Here is a 26,004-nt window from a genome sequence, read left to right on the forward strand (position 1 = left end):
CCGAGGAGCATCCTGCTCTTGCTTTGCTATTTGTGATGAAGGAGAGCAGTGACAACCCAAACCCTAGAGCGGGAGCAGGGACCTCCGCAGGCTGCATCCTGCTGCCTTCTTGAAGTACTCAGGGGGCTACTTTTCAGGATACCCTTTTAAAAAACGAAACCAAATCCCAACTCAACAGTGTTGAATCAGCTGTTCCCTGTACCTGGCCTGCCCTATGTGATCTACAGCCCCTATTGCTAACGGTTACCTGGGGACAAATTAAGAAATTGAAAACGCTGAGCTTGGAAAGTCGAATTCCTTACACTATCTGGGGTCGTTAATCACGGAGCAGAACCAGCAAACAGGAAAGAAATTGTGTAGGTCTGTGTCTGCACGATGTACAGGTGGCAGGACTCAAAGGTAAACAGGCACACGGGCCATACAGACTCGGAAGGACACTTGGGCCCAAGGTTGACAGATTCTAGGAACAAACGAGCTGTCCTGCCGGGCTTAATTTAACAATGAGAGACTCACATAGTCAGTTCCGACTGGGTGGTCACAGAGGATCAGCTCTGCAGTCTCACGAGTTCCAGAGAAAGGTGGCCCGTTTCTCACCCGAGGCGCTGATAAGAATAAAGTTTCAGATTCAGCGAGTCCCCAAGGGCCTTAAGAGTGGATTGGGGCTAAGGATGTGTACATTGTGGGAAGTCTTTTTCTAAGAAAAGTGGGACGTGAAAGATTAGTGTGTGTGTGTGTGTGTGTGTGTGTGTGTGTGTGTGTGCTGTGCAGACAAGGAAGTGGTCTAGGATGGTGGTAGTGGGGTTGGGGGGCTAGTATCGTGAGAATTGAAACCTAGCCGGGAAACCAGGGGCTTGGGATCAGTTGCCTAGCCAGGGTCTTCCCTGGTTGACGGGTTCGCCTCAGGCGCCTGTTGCCCCTTTTGATCCCCAGAGTCCAGGCATCCAGCTCCTTCCTCCGAAGTCCTTAAAGACAGGAATCCAACTTCCTGACCTCCTGTCAGTAGACAATGAGACTGTGCTTCTACCTCCATCCGTGTACGGGGACAGCAGAGGGCTTTCAGTCATAATCCTCAGAAGTATTGAGCAAAAGACTATAACTGTAGGGACAATTTGTTTAGTGATGCTCCAAAGACAATGGAAAGTTCCCGAGTTTTCCTGGACGTGGTGTTCAGGAGGCGGGGCTGGGACCCGCTGACGGCGGTTTCTCCGGCCCCGTCCCCCCCACCCCCTGTCCCTCAGCCACCGGGCAGCAGAAAGAGGCAAGCACCCAGCCTACTCCTGCCCCACGGCCGGCCGGAGGACCTGTGACTGCCTGGCCCACCACCCCTGCACCTGCCTGGCTGAGGTGAGATGCCCGGCACGGTGAGGGTGATGCTCACCCGACAGCGCCCAGCTGCTGGGCTGCCAGGGGTCGGTGACCTCCGGTGACGGGCGGGAGAAGGGACTACGGCGGCAGCGGCGGCGGCGGGTGGATGCATCACTGGAGTGGGAAAGCAAGAATATTTAGGTGATCCGGACAAAAGTCCTAACTTGGACCAGTCAATTTAGGACCAGTCAACGAAGTTGTAGAGACTTTGTTTTCCTTATTGAGAATAATAACATGCTATCCTCTCCCTCTCAATGGGATGACAAGTCTCTTTGGTCTGAGGAAAGATGTAGCGGTCGGTTGAGGAGTTGTGAGATCCTGGACACTAACAAACGATAAGGAGCACTTTCGGTTGTTTTAATCTGCCCTATTTTAGTGGGATGGGGGAAATCCAATTCTGAACTTTCAAACACCAGAAGCGGTCACCCAGGAGCCATTCAGATCAAGCGCACTGGGGCTGAGATCACTCCTCTGGTCTTTCTCGGGAAGGACCCAGCGCTTGAGGAGAAACACGGTCGAGCTGTGCAGCTGTACTGCCGGCTGGTCCCCCCAAGGTTGCAAGGAGCTTGGTGGGGGGTGTAGCTGTCCCAGTGCATAGGATCTGCTCGGAGGCAGGTCTGTCTAAAGCGCGCGCGAAGGACCCTTCTCAGCGCCATTTGTCCCCGGTCCCCAGATAATTTCCCTAGCAAATCGGAAGGTGACCAACTTCTCCCGGGTCCTCAGAGCGGTTTGAGGCCAGCTTACTCGGTCGCCCAAACTCCCTAATCCTGCGAAGTGCTTGATCTAGCGAGGGCGACCCCGCCATCCAGAACTGCCCTGAGCGTGGCATATGGGTCGGGTCGAAGATGGCATACATGCCCCGGGGTCCCAGGAAAGTCTGGCGGCACCCATCAGTCCCGGGGAGTCTGTGGCCCAGATGTCTGGGTTATGTGGAAACAAAACACTAGCGAGAGTCCCGGGACCCTCAGCCGGGAACTGACCCGGATGGTCCGAAAAGCGTGAATCTTAACCTTTTTCTCCTCAGTCCCTGCGGCGTAGCAGTTGGCTCTGGGAAGCTGGCCTGAGCCCCTGACAGCTAGATCTGGCCCAGCTTGCCACCCCCGGGGTTTTCGACTATTTCTTGGAGTATTTGGTTAACTCGTCCGTCTCGGATCAGCCAGCCCCCTTCCTCTCTCTCACCACGCCCCTACGCCCTCAGTGTTTTGGGGACCAGCAGGAGCCTTGGGGCTCTGAGCCTAGAGGCAGGCGAAAGCGCGGTGAGTTGGGCTCACTTTTCTTCGAGCGCGTCCAGAACCAGCGTGGAGAATGACTTCTCTGTTGCGCCGCCCACAATATTAGAAGGAAAGAGAATTCAAATACTATGGCCCAAACTCGCTGAACGGAACACTTTGAAGTTGGGCAACCGTGACCGCCCCCTTCCCCCACTCTCCCAGATGCACCAGAAACAGACACTTTGATCCCTCAAAGCAGCAATTTATATTTCTTTAATATCTTTTTGTTAAAAAATGATTGGACTGGGAGAAAATAATGTAATTCCGCGGGTGCAGAGCCAAGAAGAGCTTCCAGGCCCAGGCCCAAGCCCAGCAGTGAGGGTCTAGGGCACCAGGCACATCTGGTCACCCGGGTTTGCCTGCCACTCATTCCTCCTTGCCAATTGCTTTTGGTTCTCTCCTCAGGAGGACCGGTGGTGTGATCCATCACTCCCCCCCCCCCCAAGCCGAAGCCGGAAGCCAGGCTTTATTTGTCTTTGACCACGACCTTCAGGGAGTGAAGGTGTCTCCGGAGGGGTGTGGTGAGGAAAGGAGAAATCTGCCGACCCAGATCCCTGGAGTGAATTGGAAAGGGCTGAGGAACAGCCAGAGATGAAAACTCTTCTTTACTTGAGCCGGGCGCGGGGTGCGTGTGCGTGTGTGTGTGTGTGTGTGTGTGTGTGTGTGTGTGTGTGTGTGTGTGAGAGAGAGAGAGGGGGGGGGCATTGGAGGGGATGGAGGGTAGGGCAAGGGTTAGGGAGGGCCATTGTCAGTGAGCTCTCATCCAAGCTCATCTCAGTGAGCTTGCTGAGAATTAGACCTACATGAAACCTCTTTCTATACTTTAACAACCCCAAGCTGGATTAAAGATTGGGAAGGGAGGACAGACATACAAACCAACAGACACTCCTGGCTTCCTCCCCAACACTTCTCCCCTCTCCCCGCCCACCACCCTCTTCAAGCAAAACTCAAGGGCTCTTAAATTTTCTGCTAGGCCAAACTAGCAAAACCCGGTTTCATGGCTCCCATTTTTCCGAGACCCTCCGTCGCTCTGGCTTTCTCTCCTTTTCCCTTCCCCACCGTAGCTGCCTCTTTCTTTCTGGTGATGCTGCACCTCAATGCTTGAAGAAGGAAAGCAGGTGGTCGGCCTCACCTTCCCTTGGCTCACAGGTGCCTTCTAGGCTGCCAGGTCACAGCAGGAGTCTCGCAGTGTTAAGAACCCTAGGTGGAGCACTTCAGGCTTCCTTCTGGTTGCCCCTGCTTGGGTCTAGCTGATATTTCGACATTGGTTGCTTTTCACGGAGACCTCTTGCAGGATTTCCAGTCTCTCGGGACAGGCAGATTCACCCTAGATTCTTATTGTGCCCAGCTTCTCGGGGGAAATTAGATGGCAGTTGAAAACATGTATTTTATGCTAGGTTGGGGTCATAGCCCTAAATTCATTTATTTTTCTTGCTTTTCCTTTCTTACTTTTTCGTTCTTCTATTTCCTTTTTATTTTTCCCATTAAGTTCTTCTGCCCCTTTAACATTCACCTAGCTTTTATTTTTCTCAAGTCTCCCTTAAAGCCCACAGCTCACCTGCTTCAGGTTGCCTTTGAGAAGGCTACTAATGGCCCTGTTTACTCACCTGCTGCACATGGACTGAACTCAGGGGGTAAACCAGCAAAGCAAAGATGGGTCTTTAATGTCCTCTGGAGCCCAGGAGAGGCCCTCCCAGGACATACTTTTTCTTGTGTGCTGGGGCGGGGGGGGGGGATTTGTGGGAGCTGGGCATACCCGTGATGCAGTGACGTTTTCAAATGCAAGCAAATTTGATGGAGATAGGCAAAGAGAAATTCCAGGCAGTAAGGGAGCAGGTGAAAAGGTAGGGTGGGTGAAACAGCATCTGCAGAGGTGAAGAGATTTCCCTTCAGGAGCAGACAAAGATGCCACGGGGTTAAGGGTCAGCACCCAGCTCACCCCTGGGCATCATTACATTGCCTTGACAAGAAGTGATATTTTAATCACTTCAAAGAAAACTGGTTTTCCAGTGAAACAGGATTTGCAATCAAGGGTGTGGTGTGGTGTGGTGTGTGTGTGTGTGTGTGTGTGTGTGTGTGTGTGTGTCTTCCGGCATCTTGCTCTTGTCCCGCTCCTCTAGACAGCATAGGCAGCTGGTTGCCACAGAGTCCAGGCTGTCCCAGAAGCTGGCTTCATTTTACTCACAGATTCCCCCACCCTTGCTGGAGGCTAGAGGTGGAGGGGGACTAAGCTTTGGAAGGGATGGGAGCCAGAAGCACTTGGATGCTGCAACATGGCCAGTCAACTAGGGAAGTATCACAATCCAGAGGCCAGGGAGAGACTGCAGCATCTTCAAGGATGCTCCTTCCCAAATGGGTTACTTGGCCTTATGTGAGCCCCTTTGGCAATCAGACCACTGCCTTTCTCCTTCCTCTCATCATAGTTTTTCTCCAACAACAGAAGGATTTTCTCTCTTCATCTTCCCTCCCAACCTGATTTGTGAGGCTTTAGATCCTCAAATATAAGTGATTGGTACTCACATGAGCAACCAGACTTGTTCTTCCTTTTCATTTTAAGTACATCTAGGTCACAGACAAGACAAAATACACCATGGTTTTCCAGTCCAATCCTGGGCGTCTGTGTCAGGGCCAGGGGCAGAGAACAAGGTGGGGACTCTGGCAGTACTGAAGGCTCCTCCCGAGGCAGAAGCACCTCTCTAGTGACCATGGAGTTTCAGAGGTAGCTCTCAAACTGCAGGAGCGAGCACATCTGTCTTCAAGAAGTACCCAGCTGTCTGTGGGCGTTGGTTGCAGTCCTCCACACTTCTGAGATGGACAGATTCTTCAAGATGAGGTAGATCCAGAGAAGAGAGCTCCTGTTGAGTTCTAATCACCCTTCTCAGCTGCAAATATAGGTAGCATCGCCCAAGTTGCGTATTAGTGGGGTTGGGTGGGTAGGAGGCAGGGGACAGATGTTTCTGAGACTGGATCGCTAATGGGTTATGAAAATGATTCTTTGCTCGAGCCCAGGCCTGGAGCCCAAGAAGCCAAAAGCAAGCTTTCCCACGGGATCCTACTTGACTGAACCCAGTCTGCACCTTGAGTTACCTTTCTGCAGGAAACCATGGGTACATGCACAATGATACCCACTTAGCCTAGCACCTGGCTGCCCCTCCCATTGGGAAAAGATGTAAAGTGAGTGCCTGCCTCTTTCCCCCATGTTAAAATAGATGCCCTGCTGGAACTGGGAAGGGCTCCAGGGTGTATTTATAACTGGGCGGACATTCTTCATCCTCTTCTAAGACAATTCCATTGGTGCCTCCCAATTACCAGCAACTTTGCCTTGGGAGAACCTAGGTGTGCAAGCTGCTTAAGGAAACATGCAAGAAGAGAGGCCAGGGGTGTACGGGGTTAAGAATGCTGGCTCTGGAGTGACATTACCTGCACTAAAAGCTGTGAGATCCTTGCCAAGTTACATAACTCTTTTTCACCTCACAGTTTCCCGCGTGTAAAATGTGGCTGGTAATACCGGTTCTTGGCTCACAGAAGTCAAAGTGGGTGGAGTGAGTTGGTCCATGCTAAGCACTTAGCACAGGCCCCAAAAGCCTTTATGTGATGCAGACCAGAAGGAAGAAATGGAGATAAGGGTGGGTGGTGAGAGGAAGGCTGGGGGGATGCACATGTCTTATCCTTTCTTTGGGTGGCTTTCCTGGAAACTGTGGTCTATGCATAACATTGCCTTTTCTTTTTTCTTTTTTTTCCTTTTTGGTTCTTGTAGAACTTTCCAATAGTGAAGAAGCCAGGAGTACTGATGATAGCAATATGGTTCTGGCCTATGCCAGTGCCAACCTGCTTTGGTTTGGTCTTGGGGCCACAAAGTAGTCCATGTATTTGAGGTCAAAAGTCAAAGCTCCTTGTGACTTAGTTCATTCCTTAAGTAGCTCCTGCAACTCCACCTGATTCCAAAAGCAATGTAAACAGAAGTCCAGTAGTGCTGGTCTCATTGACCTTGGCAGGCAAGATGTTCTGACCACCAGCCCTTCCCCAGCAGTGGTACAGTTGTCAACCATGAATAATTCTTGTCCACCCCGAGTGATAGCTTGTTCTCCGCTGGCAAGGGAAGGGGAAAAGTTCTCAGCCAGTCTTTGTGGGTGATGGTCTCTGGGGGTAGACTCCCACAGTTCCACTGAGGACATTTTGCTCCTAGGTGGCTCTTTTATTGATGACAAATGAATTCTAACCACGACTGGTGTACCTGTGGAGGCATCAGTATATCAGCGTGTTAATACCCCAAACTGTTTGTTTACATTTATTTAGCTGTTGGTATTTGAGCTCCAACAGATTTTAACACTAGCTGTTGTGCTTCAGGCCTACTTCATTTCTGACCCTCTCACCTTTACCCAAGAAACCTGAGGCACCATCTTTATGTCTCAAATTTGCTATGGAGTTAGGCTGCAGAGCCTGCTATTTCTTTACCTCTTCCAATAGGCTTTTAGATGGTTTACCCTCTTCATATAAATGACCAAACAGGAAAACAAAAACAAAAAATCCTAAAGGGAGCTGTTTGACCAGGCACCTGCCAGACTACCAGGAAGGAGATGAAGTTACATTTAGGAGGTAAATCTAGAAGATCTGGGAGTCCTGGGACCAGAAAGCACCCCCAAAGAACTTTCTACCATAGTGTGTGGCTCCAGAATTTGTCTTTTCTGGCTCCGGGCCTGCTGGCTCAAGCCAGAATCCCCGGGCATGTGACTGAGAGCAAGCAAGGCTTTGCTGCTTCCAACTGGAACTCCAGTTTCTCCTACTTAGGCTTCCCAGTCCTTAGTGGGGTTCCTGGAGCTTTGCCAAAAGCTAGGGTCTTCCATAGGCAATGGGTGACTCCTACAAGGACTGAGCCCCGGAGGCAGAATGCCAGGTCCATTTCTTCCTTTGGTCAGCTGGCTTTGTCCGTTTGAACATGAAGGTGTCCCTAATAGGTGAAGAAGAAATGGTTAAAAAAAAAAACAGCGCACCCGGATTAAACTTTAGATCAAGGAGAGCTTGTGGCTGAAGTTTGGGTAAAGAGATGTCAAAGGCGCTGCCTCTGCAGGCTCTGAGAGGGCGAGGTCAGGACGTTTCCCAGCAAGTCTGCGCAGTGACGTTATGCACTCTAGCAAACTATCAGCTGTGCCTGTGTTTAAGTCTAGAAAGGCGTATGGGCGGATAGAGGGATGTACACGGTGTAAACAAGGGTTTGGGTGGCGAGACAGTCACCAGCTTCACATACTGGTTGGGGTGCACACTGAGCCAAATCTGGGACGTCAGTGCCCCCTCCACTTTGACTTTGGCTGTGTTCTCCTGTAGACAAACAACCCTACCTAGCCTGCCTGGGAATCCTCAAGCAGGTTCCTCCAGAACTTTGCATAAAATGGAAGTTCCGCTTCCTGCGAAGCCCAAGGAAGGCGCAAACCCGGCTGCAAGGTAGCTCAAACCGAGGAGGGAAAGAGGAGCTGAGCCTGAGGGAACAGGATTTCCTCGCCTCTTGGGCGCGGCCGCAGCGGGCAGGGCCACACAAGGCCCCCTTTGTGGAGGGGCGAGCTCCAGAGCAGACCCAAGTCGGGGGAACAATAGTGCAATGTTGCGGCCCGCCTGCCCGGCTTGCCGGGCCACACTGCGGCGGAGGCCGAAGGCGAGGAAACCGGGTGGCGCTTTTTTATAGTCACAAATATAAAATCGGGGCTTTCCCCCCTTTCGCTCGCCTCTTGCCCCAACGCCGATAGAAAGCAGATAAATTTATGAAGGGCGAGCTAAGAGAATAATTACGGGGTGAAGGCCGTTAAATTTTATTTCAAGTCCCAAAGGCAAAACCTGCGATTTTATTGCAAACATCTGGAAGGACCGAGAGGTGGGCACGCTGCTGGGTTAAAATAAAAATAGACGATTTTTATTTCGCGAAAACAAAAAAACATCATTAAAGACCTTTTGCCCCCGTGGACTTTTATTTAAAAAAAAAAAAACTCTGTTGTGGGGGGCAGGGTTCCTTGGGACAGTCAAGGACTTAGGCAGTGTCTTAGCTGTGGACCAAAGCCAGCCCAGGAGGTGCGCGCTACACGAGAAAGCCCATGCTGCCTTGGGCAGGGCTTCTCAAAATTTACTCTTCTTCCTCGCTGCACCGTAGGGCTCCAGACCACTTACTTTGTCCCATTTCGCGCTCTTCCAATTCTCTGGAGCGCCAGTGTGAAAGCAGACGTGAAAAGTGGTAAACATTGGCTCCAGATTGCCAGAATGATTTGATCTCAGCCAGAATAAAACCTTAGGTCTGCCGGGCCTTCTGCCCCCTACGAATAACTTGCTTATTCCTGGCTTCAAATCCTTTCCATCTCTGCACTCTGGAGAAGGGAAACTGAGGTCCTAGCCTGTTAATCAACCCGCCTAAGGTCATACAGTTTGGGGTTGTGGTAGGACTGATCACCAGGCGTCTCCGTGATTTTTTTCCCACCCCATAGTCGCCTCATAATATTTTACACCTCCCCTGATGGCCAAGTTCATTACAATCCCCTTGCCCCCACAGAATGTCCTTCCCACGTGTTTAGGGGAAGCCTCACGTGTCCTGCTGGCCAGTTGTTCTTAACTTTGTTTTCAATTACTCCCTCGAAATTCCCTGAAATCAAAGCCGGCTGGTGGGTCACCTCCGCACTGAAGCATTAGAAGCATTAGGCGGGCGCGACTTGAACGTGGTATTTAGAGTGCTTTAACCGGCGAAGAGAAATAGAAGATGGGCATGGGGGCTCCACTTCTGGGAATGCCTGCTCATCCTCTTGCTGCCAACTCTGTTTTACCTGTGAAATTTTGGTAACTGGGCTGGGCCAGTTTGAGTAGAGCAGTCCCTGCACTGCCCCTTTCTTCCTGGTATCCTTTGTTATGACTAGGCCTAGATTTCATGTCCACATATGTCCCTTCTGGTGTCTGGTGACTGGGGGGGGGTCTCCTCTGACTTTTCAGGGTTTAACACTCTTCCTTCTTTCTCACACTCAAGCAGGAGCTGGGCTCATGCCTCTGGCTTGATTTTGGGCCTGGGATAGACTTGAGGTGGAGTTATAGCCTGTAGAATCTGTTTAAGTCACAAGGTGGAGCCTGTAGCTGGGAGACCTGGAGAACGCCTAGATATCAGCCTAAAAACTGGGGACCCCATGCTTACCCCTAAAAGTTAAAAGATAAAGAAACTAAGGTAGCCAAAGTAGGTTTCGGAAACCCTTTGAGCAATCAACAGAAGAAAAATTAGTTAGACCCCACAACTCCCTCTCCACTCCTGTTGACTGTTCAGTATGTACTCAAGCCAAACATACTAAATCATCTTATTAACCCCCCCCCCCCACATCTCCCATCAACATAGCTTTTTGTACTAAGGAGTGCATACCTTTAGTGGGGTAGATTAGATGAACTCCAGCGGGAACACCGAATGTTAAAGCCCCTCCCAGTTTATTTGGGGAAACTTCAGTTTTCTCATTGGTCCAAGTCTGCTAGTCTTCATTTTCATGGATTGGTTTTGGTGCGACTGTAGGGTATGGGTGAAAATGGGACAGAGTTGGTGCAGCTTGAAGAAGAGGCCAAGTCGTTCCTAGCGGCCTCTCCCACACATGAGCCACGGAGCGGAGCGGGGTGGAGCGGCCTATATTGAAGGCACTGTTGCTACTTCTGAGGCATTCTGTCTGTGGCCTGCCATATGGGTGGGCTCGTGCTCTTGGACCTATGTTGGGACTAGTTGATGATTAAAGGGTCTTTTGCATTTTCTTAAAATCGCATTTATATGGGCTCTGTGTGTGTGCGCACATGCACACATGCGTGCTCATCCATGTGCATGCCATGTTGCACACGTGGAGGTCAGAGGACAACTTTGTAGAAGCTGGCACTCTCCTTTCACCCTGTGGGTCGCAGGAATCAAGCACAGGTTGTTGGGCCTGATTAGGCAAGCGCCCTAATGACTAAGCCAGCCCATCAGTCCAAGGCCTCCTTTTGACTCAAGGTAGTGGGAGGGGCCCAGGACAGGACTAATGTAGGCTCACAGAGGGTGTCTGTCCTATATGGTATATCCATTTCTCAGTCCTGGCCAGGCCTCTCAAAGAACTGAAAGAGGATTTCAAAGAGAGATGGGAGACATGGAGTGGAGGAAAGAGCTGGGAAAATCTAGAGGGTAACCCATAGCATTCTCACTAAGCCGGATATAGGCTGGCTCCTAGCTATAGAATTGGGAGAGGCACCATAAGGGCTTCAGAGAGGCTCCATGAGACCAGAAGCCCAGAGCAAGACATAGGCTGCTGGGGAAGGGATTTGCAGGGCTCCTGGGTTACCTTGTCTCTGGTTACTTTCAGCCATAGTTCCTGCAAGAAATGCTGGTCTGTAAAGGCACCTGGACACTTGCTTCTCAGAGTCTCCAGGAACAACCACGGGAATGTCTGGCTTTCCAGACATGCTAAATTCTTATCCTTGCTGCCTGGGAACTTTCAAGTCTGAGAAGAAGACCCCAGGAAGGTACCAGAAGAGCCCAGGACTGGTGGAAACATTCCTACAAGGCCTATTGTATTTGCTATGCCACCAGCTTGTTCTTGGCCAGGCTGGAGCACAAACTGAGGGAAATTCCAAAACTGAACTTTAAACGTAGTTCTCTAAAGACCAGTGAACACTCACCACGTGGATGTGGATGTCCCTTCCAGCAGCAGACGCCCTCGGGGAGAATGGCAGGAACTAAATTTCCTTGGGGCAGCCGTCATAGCGTGGTCTTTCAGAGGTGACACAGTCTTCCTTCACTCCTTACTGCCCTAGCTGGTTCTTTGGAGCTACTCACATGCCCTACACCCCTTCATATAAGCTTACTTATTCAGCTCTTGCTCAGTGCCTGGCTAGGCTCTTTTTTGCTGGGCCTCCCACTCCACGCTAAGCTTCCAGCATCTTCTGCCGTCATAGCCCCAGGATAGAATTATTTTGACCAGGTCTTTGGAATGGGGAAATGAGGCTTTTAGGCCTCTGCCCCCGAAATATGAGCTTTTTATTATTTATTTATTTATTTATTTACCTGGCGGGACACTGAGCTAGCTCCGGATAAGTCTGTGCTGGGGCCTTTATGCTATTCTCAATCAGGGTAAATAGCCCGTGAATCAGTGGACTGGAGGAATGGTAAGGAAGGTTGGATTTTAAGTTCCTTGACTATCCGTGCTGAATGAACTGTCCTGAAAGATTTAAGGGGGCTGGCGTGGGGGGAGGAGTGTGAGCGAAGGGAGATAGTGAGAGGTGAGAGCCAAGTTCTGGAGGTGAGGGGATTTGAAAGAAATTTGAAAGGCTCCTTTTTAGCCATCAAAATTCTTAGCTGCTCTCTTCCGATACCCGCTGTGGGTTCTCTGGAATAAGAGCCCGGAATAGGCGAAAGGCAGTTGAGAGCGTGGTGCGGGCCCAGTCCTGCAGGGTAAGCTTGCTGTACCCGAGGTAAGGTCAGCGCCCCACGCTGGTCTCTCAGGTCTCCGCCGCCCTTCTCCTCCTTTCCTTATGTAGAGGAGGAAGGAGAATAAAACCTTGACATATTCACAAAGAAGACTTAGGATGGCAACAGGACTTTTCTGTTTGTTTCGTTTTGCCTTAACCAGACCCGCTCAGAAAACATTGATGGGGAACAGAGCCATAACCTGTGTGGAGAAATTTGGGCAGATCTCAAAACCCCTGGAGGGCAAGGGTGACGTGATCAGAAACCTACTCTGCCTTTTTTTTGTTTGTTTGTTTGTTTGTTTTGTTGGAGCGGGGGCAGGTTAGCATTTTGTCACAGCACCAACTTTGCTGATTTGCATCTAAATTGATCGTAAGTAGCCAGGTCTATTAGACGCAGAGAATTTGGAAGGAAAACGTAAGGGTTTGTAATCTGGATTTGCACTTTGGTCGAGTCTATAAAGACAAAGATCAGCGTTTGACTTTCAGCTGTTCCGACTGCCCTTCCCCGCCTCCCCCCTCCCCAAGAAACTGGTCGGGCACCGGGAAGCCAGGGGTTAAAGTTGGCAGGGAAGCATCCCAGGGATGGCCAGCGCTCAGCCTTGGCCCCAGCCTCAGTCTCTCCCTTCTCCTCATTGGCCGGAGCTCTCGAGGTTTCTCTTGTTCCCTTCTTGCCATTGGTTGGGGGCTGGCTTTCCCTCCCCTCTGTCTTTTTCTTCCTCCCCCCTCCCTTCTCCCTCACCCCTCGGACAGGAGCTCACTGCCTACCCCCTGTTCCTCAGGAAGAGAGGAATTCAGGGGGGAAAAAACTTTCCCTGAAGTTTGGAACAGGAGAAGGACGGGAAGACCGAGAGGGGAAGGGGGGAGAGGGAGGAGAAAAAGAAAAAGGGAGGAGAGAATTTTTTTAAAAAAGACAGAAAGAAAGAAAAAGAAAAAAAAGAAAGAAAGATGAAATTCAGTCTGCAAGGCTTGTGAGCGCCTGCCCGGGTGGGTGGGAAACTGGACTCAGCGCTCATGCAGCGAGCGGGCGGCGTTCCTGGCGCTCGTTCCTAGAATCTGGGGTAGCTGGGGGCACCGGTCTGATCCGGCAGTCGAGGGCGGGGGAGGACACGGAGGGAGGGCGCAGATCACCCGCGGAGCCGCCGCCCCAGCTTCGGCCGCGGCGCCGCCGCCTCTTCAGGGCCGGGCCCGGCAGGCGCTCCGAGCGTGCGGCCGCTGGGCTGCCAGCTCAGTAGAGCGCGGGCGAGAGGGGACCCGAGTGCGGGCGGCTAAAATGAGTGAAAGGAGAAGATCTGCAGTCGCCCTGAGCTCCAGAGCACATGCCTTCTCCGTTGAAGCCTTGATCGGCTCAAATAAAAAGCGGAAGCTGCGAGACTGGGAGGAGAAAGGGCTGGACCTGTCCATGGAGGCGCTGAGTCCCGCAGGCCCACTCGGAGACACAGACGACCCGGCAACCCACGGCCTGGAGCCCCACCCGGGTGAGTGTGTGAGATCGGACTAGGGGAAGCGGGTGGAGAAGGAATACCAAATGATATGCCCGCGTGTGGAGAGAGGCCCGGCCCGCTGACTCCCTGCCTCGCTCCGACGTGGGTTTCTTTTTCTTGGCATAAATAACTTGAGCCTCCCTAAATTCGCCGGAACCAATTTGGGGGGCTGGCCCGAGCCTTGCATTCTAATAGCCGATTTCAAGCAGGCCTTCTTACATTCGTTACCTTCTCTTGTAGCAGAGAACAAGCAGCATTTTGAGGCGCCCACTCTGAAGGGCTAAGGGTCCCTGGGTTCGGAAGAGCGCAGTCAAAGACACTGGAGAAAGAACCCAGTTGATTTGAGACTTGCTTCTGAGAGCTCCCGGGTGCTGGCCTGTGAAACCCTTACTGTGGTCGTGGGAAATGCTCCTTTTTTCTCATTTAGTTTCTCTCCCAACTAAGATTTAGATGGCGGAGAATAACTGTATTTCTGTCTCACTGGACACATATTAGACGCTATATCCTGAAACTTAGGTCTTTATTCAGGGCCCTCATTTCTGTATTTGGGTGGGTGAATGTTTTAACTAATTTGTCTTGGATCTATCCGTATCATACACATGCAATATACACGTAACAGTTAAAACTCAAGGCGGATGTCAATGTGTGTATTTTAACAAACCCTAGCTGGGGGAAAACAGCCTCACATTTTCTATTAAGTGCCAAGATTTCAACAGTGCAAACCGGCCTGGGGGAACAGCTGTTGTCAGAATCCTGTATTCACAGCACACGAACACAGCAGTCACAACTTGGTTTAGCGGCTTGAGAGCAAATAGTAGTTTCAGTCCAGACTTCTAAAACCGTGCAGGAGGTGTACCAGCTAAAATCCAGAAGTAGCAGACCCAGCTCCTACGGCTTGGGGGAGGGGAGGTGGAGTAGGGCAACCACCCACACAGGGATGGGAGAAGCCAGTAGGCTGGAGAGCTTGGAGATCCTGGCCTAAAAGCTGGCCAAAGCCCGAAGAGGGACAGCTGTCGCTTACATTTTGTCTTTCGGCTCTGACAGTTCAGTTTCCACGCTCCCGAGGCTAATAATAACGCGATTAGCTTGGGACCCGCGGAGACAGAGCTTTAGAGATTCTCCGTGTTCTTGCAGCCCGTTACGGAATTTCGCGTTAGTGCTGGGGAATTATTTTTATTAGTCAATGAAAAGAAAATTAAAAGGAGATTTATTTTGTCCATTCACGACTTTCTCTCTTTGGGAGAGAGGACAGGTCCCCTCGGACCTCTGCGTGGGCAATATAGGATGGAACGCATGGCTAATGTGCGTCCCTTCTTTCGCGAGAGCCCGTTTCCTCTCCGAAATGATCTGTTCTGAGAATTTCGCTAAGGCATCGGTACAGTTAGTGGAATATGTTGCAGGCCTTCTGACAACTTTCGATTTGGGAGTCACTTTTATTTTATTTCCCCAACAGTGGAGAAGGGAGAAATTATTCTACTTAGCAAGACTGATGTCTTGTCAAAGGAGCTTTTCCCTGGGGGAGAATCTAGGTTGCTGGAAGTGTGTCAGGGTCTTTTGTTCAAAAGGGCCAACATGTGGGGTCAAAAGCATGGGCATAGTTTCACAACTTTCCCCTTCTGCCATCCTTCTTAGCCGGAAGTGAGGCGAGCAAGGAGCGGGGATCCGTAAAAGAGACTATACCAGACACAGGCGTAAGCGTGGGGAGCCAGTCTCTAAAAGTTTGTTTAGTAGTCCACAGTCCCTGCCTGACGAAGATGCAGTATAGAGCGAACCTTACAAAACACAGTTCAGTTTATCTGTCCCATTATTTTATCACTTGTTGAAAAAGGCAAAGGGTACATTGGAGTTCGAAAACAGGGAGCTGTTTCTATGGGAAAGGTTTCAGGAGCCGGGAATCCAAAATCCCAGCATGGCCTTGGGAAGACAGGGCCCTCAGGTTGGAGCTCTGGCAATGGCTTAATTAAAGGCGTCTTCTTCTCTAGACTTGGAGTGAGAAATCACCCTTCAGGAAAAAGGCCCCCTTGATGTGGAGACACGTTGAGCCCAGGTGTCATAGCTGCCCACTCTGGACCCAATTGTAGACATTGTGAGCAGAAATTGGGGGCCTTGTAGTCTTGTTTTCTCCTCCAGTATAGTACCCTGACCCCGCAAAAGGCCACGTTTAGAAACATGTATAGAGAAATAATTGCTTAGGCGACTGACCCACCCTGTTCAAAGCAGTGTCTTTCTCCTGCTGGGTTCCATAATTTGTCTTTTCTCGATTGGGGCGGGAGAGGTTGCTGTGTTGGTTGCTAGTCCTAGGCAAAGGGAGGAAATAAATACAAAATAAAACCAAAATTGCCTCGGGCCTGGAGCCTGATCAAATACTTATCGGGCCAAAGAAGCCAGCTTCGTTGTTCTCACCATCTTCTCTTTGAACCGATTCAACTATTTTCGATCAGCCCTACCCGACCTGAAATCATCAGGACCCTCAAACAACTTGAACTGGTAAAGTTAAACTGTAAGGCAAACTTTAATTCCGAGAGTCGCCGGCCGTTTGCTTTTTCACAACCAGAGTTTCTTTCTGGGTCTGGACACAAAGTTGGCTTTAGTTAGTGCCTGAGCACCCCAAGCCTGAGGCGCAAACCTATAGCAGCGGGTAACCAGCCAGTCAAGGCCTTCCCTCTGCAGGCAACTCACTGGTCAGAGGACGCAATATTTATTTCAAAAACTTCCAACCAAGGCCCCATAGTCTCCCAAATCTCTAGGCCTGCGGGGCTTCTGTTCAGACTCCTGCCTTAGTCTCCGGTTGGCACTCGCTCCCGCACTCCCTGTCTTTTGGAGAAGACGCTGGGGCGTAGGGTGTAGAGGCCACCGGCTAGAGGGAGTCTCAAGGCCCTGGCCTCTGGCTAAGTTCAACAGAGGAAACTTTCACCCAGGATCGGCTGAACAGCTGCTGTGGCTGCGGCCTTGAAAATGTATTTCGGGCACTCGGCGGCGCCCTCGGTGCTCGGACCCCTCCGACGCTCAACTGGTTCTTCCCCACCCCCCCTACGTCTGGCTTAGACATTTCCCGCCCGAATCTTCAGCAGAGAGCGGCCAAGGCCCGGTCTCCTGCGGAGCGAAATAATTCAAACCTTCTGGGAAGGAATTTCCCCGTTTTTCAGCCTGCAGGCCGAAGGCCTTGCGGCCAGCCCGGGGTCTACGGGCCTAAGGGAGGTGGCATCCCTTGCGGCTGGGCAGGTACAGGCAGGTACAAGCGGATTGACACTCCGCACACTCGTGCATAAGCAGACTTTCTTAACATTTTCGTTTGCACCTACGCGCGCAAACCCTGGCAAAACTAGACGAGGGAAAAGCCCAAGCAGGAACCTCCGCTGCCCTAGAGCAAGCACTTCCTAGTTTCCTCCGAGTTAGCACTGAGACTAACTGGTCACATTCATTAATCTACCAGTGTATTGTTTGTTCGCTCAGAACAAAACGGGGATTTCAATCCTGACGTTACCCACCCCATTCCCAATAGGGAAATGGGGTGAAAGGGAGGAAGTGACTCCGCACTGACGTTTAAGAAACGGATACAGAGGGATGAGTTGGATGTCAGCGCAAAGAATATTAATGTCTAGCATCAGCCAAGACCCAAGATGGGTTTAGATGCCCGGGGTAAGATGTGAAGAACCCTACGCAGCTGTTGAGGGTCTGCCTGGGGTAGGGGCCTGCCCACAGGACTGTAACTTCTCCGTGCTGCACTGAGTGCGCTGCCCCTGACACACAAGCGGGCATCCAGGGTGCGGTAGGCACCAGACAAGGAATTAAGTGGGCCTTGGAAATTTGCCGTCCATACGGTCTTCCTCAGAGGCTACCCCCTTTGGTAAGTGATCTTTTGTGAAGAAGCGAAGGAGGAGGTAAGAAGCGAATTTGTCATTGATTGGAGATGGTTCACTGGAGAATGAAGGCCAAAAGTGCGTTTCCGAACGCGGGTCAGACACTGACTATGGTCTGTGCATGCGCGGGGCTAGGAGAGCGCGTCTCATCATTCGCTCCTATGCAATGGGAATTGGTTTTGCAGACGCTACGTAAAATCCCAGCGGTGGGAGAAACCATGGGGGTGGCGGGTAGTAGGAAAGTAATCCTAACTCAGTCGGTCCCAAAGAAATAACAACAGTAAACAGCTAGACTACCGCCGAGAGGCCAGGGAATGGGGAAATTTAGATGACCAGAGTTTCCTGTGACTGGCGGTCCAGTGAACCTTGCTGCGGCTAATTCCTTAGCAGTTAGCCCCACCGAGTCAGTAGTCCACTAACTAGGCTCAGGACTGCACAGCACTTTCACTATGCCTCCACGGAGTTCGGAGGGCTCATTCAAACACCTCTAGCCCACGGGCCGCAGGGCACCTCAGACTCCCCCATTCCCCTCCCCCGCCCTCCACGTCCCGCGTCCAGAACAAACCTGATGACAGACAAAGGCATCCTATGCAAATCCGCGCACAACCTAGGGGCTTTGAAACTCTGAATTCTATCCCCCCCCCCCTTCTCCATCGCCGGGTTTCTTACATTTCTCGTTGAGCAATGCTTTGGAGTTTACAGCTAGCCATTTTAGGTTTACTGATTTTGTAGATGAAATTCCCATAAAGAAAAGTTCATAGGGTGACGTTAATGTAGGGAGGAGGAAAGAAATTTCTTGGATTGGAATTCAGGCAGAAATTAAACTGATATACACCCCATGACGTTTTTCTCACACCTCATGTATCCTCGTATCAATAAGCCCCAAAGCTGTAAAATTTTAATTATGAAAGAAAATTGTTAGTGTAAACTATCTTTAATACATACGGTCTGTGTGGAGCGAGTGAACAGTGGTCTAAAACGCTTAATCTGAGGGTCAACCCAAGACAACTCAGAATATTGGAGAGGTGTACTTCCTTTTTCTCCGTACAGTTTCTTTGCATAGGGCCACAAACCTAAGAGAAACCCTTCATCTTTAACCGCACCTGTCGAACTAGACAGCCACAGAGAAAAGGACAAAACAGATGCAGCCCGGTGCAGAAGACCTCATTGCTGTTTGCTCAAACCTACCCGATGACATTCATTGCTGTCGCTAAAACGCCAACTATGCTAGATCCATCACAGACGGTCTGTTAGCAGAAGATTACAATATCAATATGAGAGACAAATTCTGGCGATTTTAATCACGAACCCCGGTAGAACTCTGTTCTTATACTTAGAACAAATAGAGTTACTTTAAAAATGTGTGTATAAGTATGTCACTTTCCTTTCTCTGTATTGGAAATGCAGAGATCCTTCTGACAAGGGTTTTGAAAGGAGCTGGTTCTTTCTTGCTTTCAAAAGCCAACTACATATTCCCGAACTCACCCTCCCACCTAAGACTTAAGTTTTGACTTTTGCAAAAGAAGGGCAAAACAGGCAATTGTGGACTGTGAAAACTCTTCGGTCTTCTCATGCACAGGGTTGATTTTGACTCTGTCTTTTCTGGTTTCTAGGAAGCCTGGACTTTTATATGCACATGATTGAGATACTCCCCGGGTCTGCACCGGGAACAGCAATTAGCAAATTTATAAATCAGGTCTGTTTACACTTCTTTGGGGAAAGATAATCATTAGTTAATTTAAGTGAGGCCCTTGCTCCAAGCATCCGGGTGGAAAATGAGACTTAGAGAGGAGGACCTGCTGTGAAATGGAAGAAGTGGGGGACCTAAGCAACTAGAGAGGACCAATCAAAGCTTATTCAGCACCACTAATGGCCTCGCGTCGAGGCTGGGTGTTTTGTTGAGTACATACTGCTAAGAAGCTTTTGATACCAGAAGTGAAAACAGGCAATCTCTACATGGATGCTGTATTAAAACAAATGAACAAACAAACTGCTATCCAGCTTTGGCCTTTGTAAAGGTGTAAAAAAAGAAATAGTACAAGTTTATGCATGCAAAAACCATGGCACCCTGTGCACTCTATGACCACAGCCAACCTCAGAAACATGCGTGAATGGTGGGATACAGATATTTCAGGGAAAGAAGTTCCCCTCTCTCTCTGCCCCCCTCAGTGTGTATGTGCATGTGCACGCGTGCACACGCATGTGTGTGCGTGTGTGTGTGTGTGTGTGTGTGTGTGTGTGAGAGAGAGAGAGAGAGAGAGAGAGAGAGAGAGAGAGAGAGTGAGTGTTTAGGTTATAGCCAGTTTAAAAGATTAGGAATACATTATTTGAGAAAGAAAAGTTTTTTTAAATCAATTTTATCTATCTAGACTTTAAAGTCTAGAGAATTTGAGATTTGAAACTTCTAGATATGGACTATTTTCATTTATTTCTTAGACCCACCTAACGATTTTGAACAAATTCTAGGAGAAATATCAGAAAAATGAAATTATATAAAGTTGATTAAATATCAGGCGCTGGCAGCAAGTTTTCTCCCTCAGTCGTTTAATTTTGTGGCTAATGCTGGTTTTAGTTTGTAGGCAAGAATGTTACTTTCAATTCTAAACAGTAATATCATCCCCCTACCCAAGTAGGAAGTAAGTGGAATAGGAGAAGTCTAGATAATAATTATATTTTATAGAGTTGAGATAAGCATTGCAAATTGCGAAAATTAATTTAGGAACATATGAAACACATGTAGAAATATATCCCCTAATTGTCTTCTATTTTTCTTTCTTTCTCTTCTTTCTTTCCTTCTCCTCTTTCTTCCCTTCTCTCTCTTTAGCTCCACATAGTTGCAAAGGTTTAGATAAGATGGGTGACAAAAACTGCCTCATACTTTATAGAATGAAACTGTAAGAGACCGAGCAAGCGCATAAACTCCTGGATCTATCAGCATGGGGATATTCCTTTTCCATCCCAGTAATCAGGAAGCAGAGGCAGTCGAACCTATATGAGCTCAAGGTCAGCATGATCTTTAAGAGTTCTGGCCAGCCAGAGCTGCATAGTGAGACACTGTCTCCAAAACAAAACAAAACAAAACAAGAAACAAAAACCTGAAAATAAACGCGTCCTCAGTGGTCCTTATGTTAGTGGGAGCCCGGGAGCGGTCTGTATAGTAACTAGACACGTTTCCTGAATTGCGTAGCCTGCGGCTTTCTCTGCTGTTCCCTGTCCACCCTCCCCCCCGCCCCCCCCAGCATAAGGAAAAGACCTCACCTATGAATGGGGACAGTTAATCTTGCTCTCTGCTTTCTCGCGCCTCTTGTCGACGCCCCAGCCTCCCTGTCACTGGGAAAATGGCAGTCTTTCGAGCCTCTCAAGGAATTTCAGCTGACATTTCACCAGGGAAGGAACTGGATTGGATCCTTCCCGGTGAATCCGTAGTTCGGGTGACCTTCACAAGCGTGCAGTGGCCGCGTTGGTCAGGTCACACCGGCCCAGTCGCGATCGGCCGGGCGGTGCAGAGAGTTGGAGATCGCGCGGGAGACCCCTGCACATCTCTGGGCCGGCTGAGCTCCCATCCTGGCCTGACGGGCCGGGGCAACAGGCACCGGGTGTGGGGGATGGAGGGTAGGGTAAGGGGGAGCAGCTCTGAGTCTTTGAAACTGTGGAGTCCTGAGTCCGGTCTCCAGAGATGGGTCTTGCGCATTGTCTCTCTAATTACGTACTGGAGAAGTGAGAGGGCTCTCGGGTAACCCGGGAAGGCTTGGGAGAAGCCATCCCTCAAAAACAATCAGACTCCCCCCAAACAACGAAAGAAAAACAACGGAACCCAAAGATCTTACACCTCACGCCCTGAGGGGAGTTTGAGTTTTGCTTTCATCAGGCTGAACAAATTTCCGAGGAATCAAACTGACTTCAAACATTAGCAATTAGAAACCACGAGTCCCTCGGCCTGAAGAACTTTTAATCCTTAACCATTTCCAAATGGGTGATTCTAGGGTCAGTAAATATTGTAGCCAGTCTGTTAAAAAGGAAGAAAAGCATATTGTTGGTTATGTTGCCTGCCTACGGTAGACTCCTTTCAGGACCCTGCGTCGCCCCCTGCGGACAGAGGGGCCTGAAAATGATTGTCCTTGAGCTGTTCTTGGGAAGATGGTGCACACAGAAGTAGTGACTTCCTTAAAAGAGAACCTCCTCAACTTTACAAAGTTGACCCGCATGGCCTGGACCTAAGCCTAGAGTTTTTTAGCTTGACTGTGTCCTAAAAAACACAACTGGTCTTCTCCGTGGGAAGGGGCAGAGCATTTTGAACTGGTAACTGTGTACATAGCGATACTTTCCCCGAATTCAACATTTTTCAACTCAGAATCTTTTTGATTGGTTTTTGTTGATGTTGTTAACGGGACAGCCCGAAGGGTTGTGTTTATAAAGCATTTAGAGGGGGGAAAAGGTTTACTTTGAAATTTAGAGGTATAGGGAAGATGGTGGAGCAATATGGATCGAAGACAAAAGGACCAGAGGGTTCAGAAACCCAAGTAAGGGTGTTGTTTGTGACTCTGCAAAAGCCTTACACACAGTCTCCATATTCCATTCTATGTCCCTGTGTTTCAGTAGGAAGAAGGTGGGACCCACTTAAAGCAGGAGGCTTAAATTCTAGTGCTGGCTTTGGTATTAATGGTGAAATATGGTATAAAAGCAGACACATTAATGTTGAAAGAAAGTTTTAAAACTGTTTCATAGCGGCTAGTGAGGCCTCGGTTTCTGGCTTGTGAGATGAGAGAGCCAGTTTCAAATGAAACATGAAGCCCATTTAGCTTCAAGATTCCACAGCCCCCCGGTTAGCTTTTGTTTTGAATATTAACACTTTCTCCTAATGCACCTTGGCCAATACTTGACCTGCCCTTTACTCCACTGGAATGAGAGAAATTTTACTGCACTTGTGGAACGTTGCAGCTAAGGTCAAAAACATTTAGAGCTAAAATTAGGTGCTTTCATGCAGCTCTTGAAATTATATTATATTAATATCACATGTTCAGAAATCAGAGATCGGTGATTTCCAGTCCTGCGTGTTTGATGCCTAAATGAAAAAGTCCAGCAAGGGCTCTAGGGCACTGGTGAATGGAAAAGAAACACGAACTCTTCGTGCTTTGACGATGTATCATTCACTTCCCAGAAACAATCATAAAAACTAAGGATCTGAAAAATAAAGACTGAGAAAAGCAGTGCATCACTGGTGAATCGAAATGGGGGAAATGGCTTGCCCGCTGACACTGCTTGAGCCTGCCCGAGAGCGCTAGTAACTCTGTTCCATGTCTCGCCTGCTAAGCTGAGATCTTGATCTGGCAGGGATGTAAGAATGCTAAAAGGGTGACTTAGTAACAGGCAAAAGGCTTGTCAACAAGATAGATCAGAAGACGGCTTAGCATTCAAGACCTCTATTCATAGCCGCTGAACTTGAGGGCAGGCTCAGTGGCAGAAACCGGGCCCAGCACACACCTAGCAGCCTGGGGAGATCCCTCTTCCTTGCAGATGTCTGCACCCGAGGGCTGGCTTCCCACCCTTGTCTAGGACCTCATTTTGCACAGACTCTGTTTGCACTCCTATAATCCTGGGATATGCAAATTTTATTACTTCCCCTTGACCCATTACTGTTCTAGAAATTGCTAAAGGAGAAGGGCCTTGATTTCATTGCTTTTGTTTTTTGTTTTATTTTTGAGAGATTAGCATTTCGGAAATGATAAAATTACAATGATAATCATAGCCCAATACAATGATAATAAATAGCAGCATTCATTGGATGTGTAACGTGTCAGCTATTGTGCTGATATTTAAAATTTTATGTATATATACATATATACACACATATATACATACCCACATATATACACATACATATATATACACACACAGACACACTTTCTAATTATTTATATGCAGCAAGTACATATATGAAAACAGAGTTACTCTTACTGTGTTATTTCTTTTTTAAAAAAGAGACAATTTATTTATGTATACAAGAGCTCTGTCGGCGGTGGTGGTGCACACCTTTAATCCCGGCACTCGGGAGGCAGAGGCAGGCGGATCTCTGTGAGTTCGAGACCAGCCTGGTTTACAAGAGCTAGTTCCAGGACAGGCTCCAAAGCCACAGAGAAACCCTGTCTCGAAAAACCAAAAAAAAGAGAGCTCTGTCTGCTTGTACACCTGCACGCCAGAGAGGGCATCAGAGCTCATCATTCAAGGTCGTGAGTCACCATGTGGTTGCTAGGGATTGAACCTGGGTCCTCTGGAAGAGCAGTCAGTGCTCTTAACTGCTGAGCCATCTCTCCAGCCCTGTGTTATTATTTCTGGTGTAGTGACTGCATCAGTTACGCAGGATCCTGGTTCTAAGCTCAGATGCTTGGGGTCACATTGCTAGCTTTAGAGCTCTGGTTCTAACACTTCTTAATTGTATGGGCCCCTTAATGTCCTTTGACACGAGTGTGTGCATCCGTGGAACAGCAGCAATAAATGTGGTCATCCGATGGTTGTTACTAGGATCAGCTGAGACAGAACACATACAGGAAGAAAAGATGTATCACAGCGTCTGCCATTCTTTCCACATGAGTTGGCAATGGCTGAACATTGTAATCTACAAGCAGACAGGGTGCATTTCCTTAATTTTCTTTTGTAAGAGCGGGTTCCTCACCCATTTATAGCCTATGATTGGAAGCAGCACAGGGTCCGAGTATATATGGTAAATTACGTAAGTAGAACTGAGCTACTCAGTAATCCACTGAGAGAAAAATCCAGAAGCCGATGAGTTCAAAGGGAGAAAGTGAAGATGTTCATGGAGATCCATGCTGCCCTGCAGCAGGAGGGAATGGTGGGTAGCTGGGAGATACGACTGGACTGCACCACTCAAACTTACCGGCTCTTCTAAGACCTCCATTCCTGGGGCGGAGCAGTATGTCTGGAGGCAGAGAGACAGATGAACACTAGAGCTCTCTGGCTAGTGTCTATCTGCAGCCCAGAGGTTTTAGATGGTTAACCCTGGCTTGACAGGAAATCGGAAGACTGACTATTTCTTTGTAAAAACAGACTCTGACGGAACCCCAGGGCTGCAATAACTAGTTGAGGGCACAGTAGTTTAGGATTACTGTGCTATTTGGTTAAGAAATTAGAGGTAGGACAGGTGTGTGAGGGGTGGGGCGGGGGGGGGAGAGAAGAGAGGAGAGGTGGAGGAGGAAGAGGTGGTGAGGAAGGGGTTAAGGGATAAGTTGAAGGGATCACTTAGAGATTCATTTACTTTTATTTTATGTGTACGGGTGTTTTGCCTGCATGTATGTCTGTGCACCACATGTGTGCAGAGCCCATGGAGGCCAGAAGAGCCCATTGGATCACCTGGAACCAGATTTACAGGCAGTTGTGAGCTACTTTGTGGGCACTGGGTTTCAAACCCTAGACCTCTGGGAGGGCAGCCAGCACTTTTAAATGCTGACCCATGTCTCCAGTACTGCGAGCTTAGCTTAAAGGAAAATCTGCGAGTGTGAGGGGGAAAGAGCTTGGGGATCTTTTAAAAGAGAAGCAGTGGGGGCCCAGGTTGGACCCACATCTGATTGCCCCTTTTGCCTGTTTTTCTTGCTTCCAGATGTTAGAAGCTCACAATTTGCTCTTTTCGTTTTTAATGTTGTGGCACCCTAAACCTTCTTCCTATCTTGTTCCCTGGCAGTGAAGGGAGAAGGCAGCTTCTCTGAGGAAGAGGGACAGAGGAGTGAAGCCTTTCTGAGTCTTTTCAGGCAGCCTAGGACCTTTCACGACAAGCTCTCAGGCCCTGGCACTGCAGACAAGTCAGGTCTTTGAAAGTCTTTTCAAGTCAGACGGTTTGTTCATTCTCTCTAAATATTTTTTATAAGTTTGTGTGTGTGTGTGTGTGTGTGTGTGTGTGTGTGTGTGCATGCATGTATGCAGGTGCCCCCAGAGACCAGAAAAGAGTATCAGATTTCCCAGAGCTGGAGTTACAAGGGGTCGTGTGTGGCTCATGCGTGTGCTGCGAATGGAACCCAGATCCTCTGCAAGAGCAGCAAGTGCTTCTAAACACTCAAGAACCTATTGAGGCCTTAATCACTCACTTGCTACACTTACACCTCAGAGAAAGAGAATTCTTTCTCCATTGTGCAGACCAGGAAATTAAGGCTCAAATGATTAAATATCATAGCTACAACCATACAACTCCAGTTTACCCTAACCTAGATTCTGAACCTTACTGTGTCGACTGCCAGCATCCTTGCTCACTACTCTCTGGAGATGATTCTTGACTGCTTGGGGAAAGCATTCTGACCTCGCTGCCTGCTATACCCCAAACAGATCATTAATCGTAGTAAGGGCTTATTTACATTTTAGGTCTCTGTGCTTTTGTTGTTGTTAGTCCCTTCTGTCTTCAGGTGGCTATAATGGTACCCACTCTAGAGGGCAGTGGCAGAAGGGTCAGTGGGGTTTCTAAGTCATGATCTCTGGAATGAGACATGGTCAGCCTTCACACTGTGTTCTCCTTCCTTCCTTCCTTCCTTCCTTCCTTCCTTCCTTCCTTCCTTCCTTCCTTCCCTCCCTCCCTCCCTCCCTCCCCTCCTCCTT

The 26,004-nt window shown here is 49.2% G+C and overlaps 1 protein-coding gene across 1 annotated transcript in view; it reads left to right on the top strand.

The window, feature by feature from the left end:
- Positions 1–13,338: 13,338 nt before the first annotated feature.
- Positions 13,339–26,004, top strand: part of Tbx15 (T-box 15) — a 106,487-nt gene continuing 93,821 nt past the window's right edge. Inside the window, exon 1 of the mRNA XM_005357091.2 lies at positions 13,339–13,543. Coding sequence (XP_005357148.1) covers positions 13,339–13,543 — 205 coding nt within the window. The remainder of the gene's footprint in view (positions 13,544–26,004) is intronic.

Source organism: Microtus ochrogaster, chromosome 21, assembly GCF_000317375.1.
Source record: "Microtus ochrogaster isolate Prairie Vole_2 chromosome 21, MicOch1.0, whole genome shotgun sequence".
NCBI lineage: Eukaryota > Metazoa > Chordata > Mammalia > Rodentia > Cricetidae > Microtus > Microtus ochrogaster.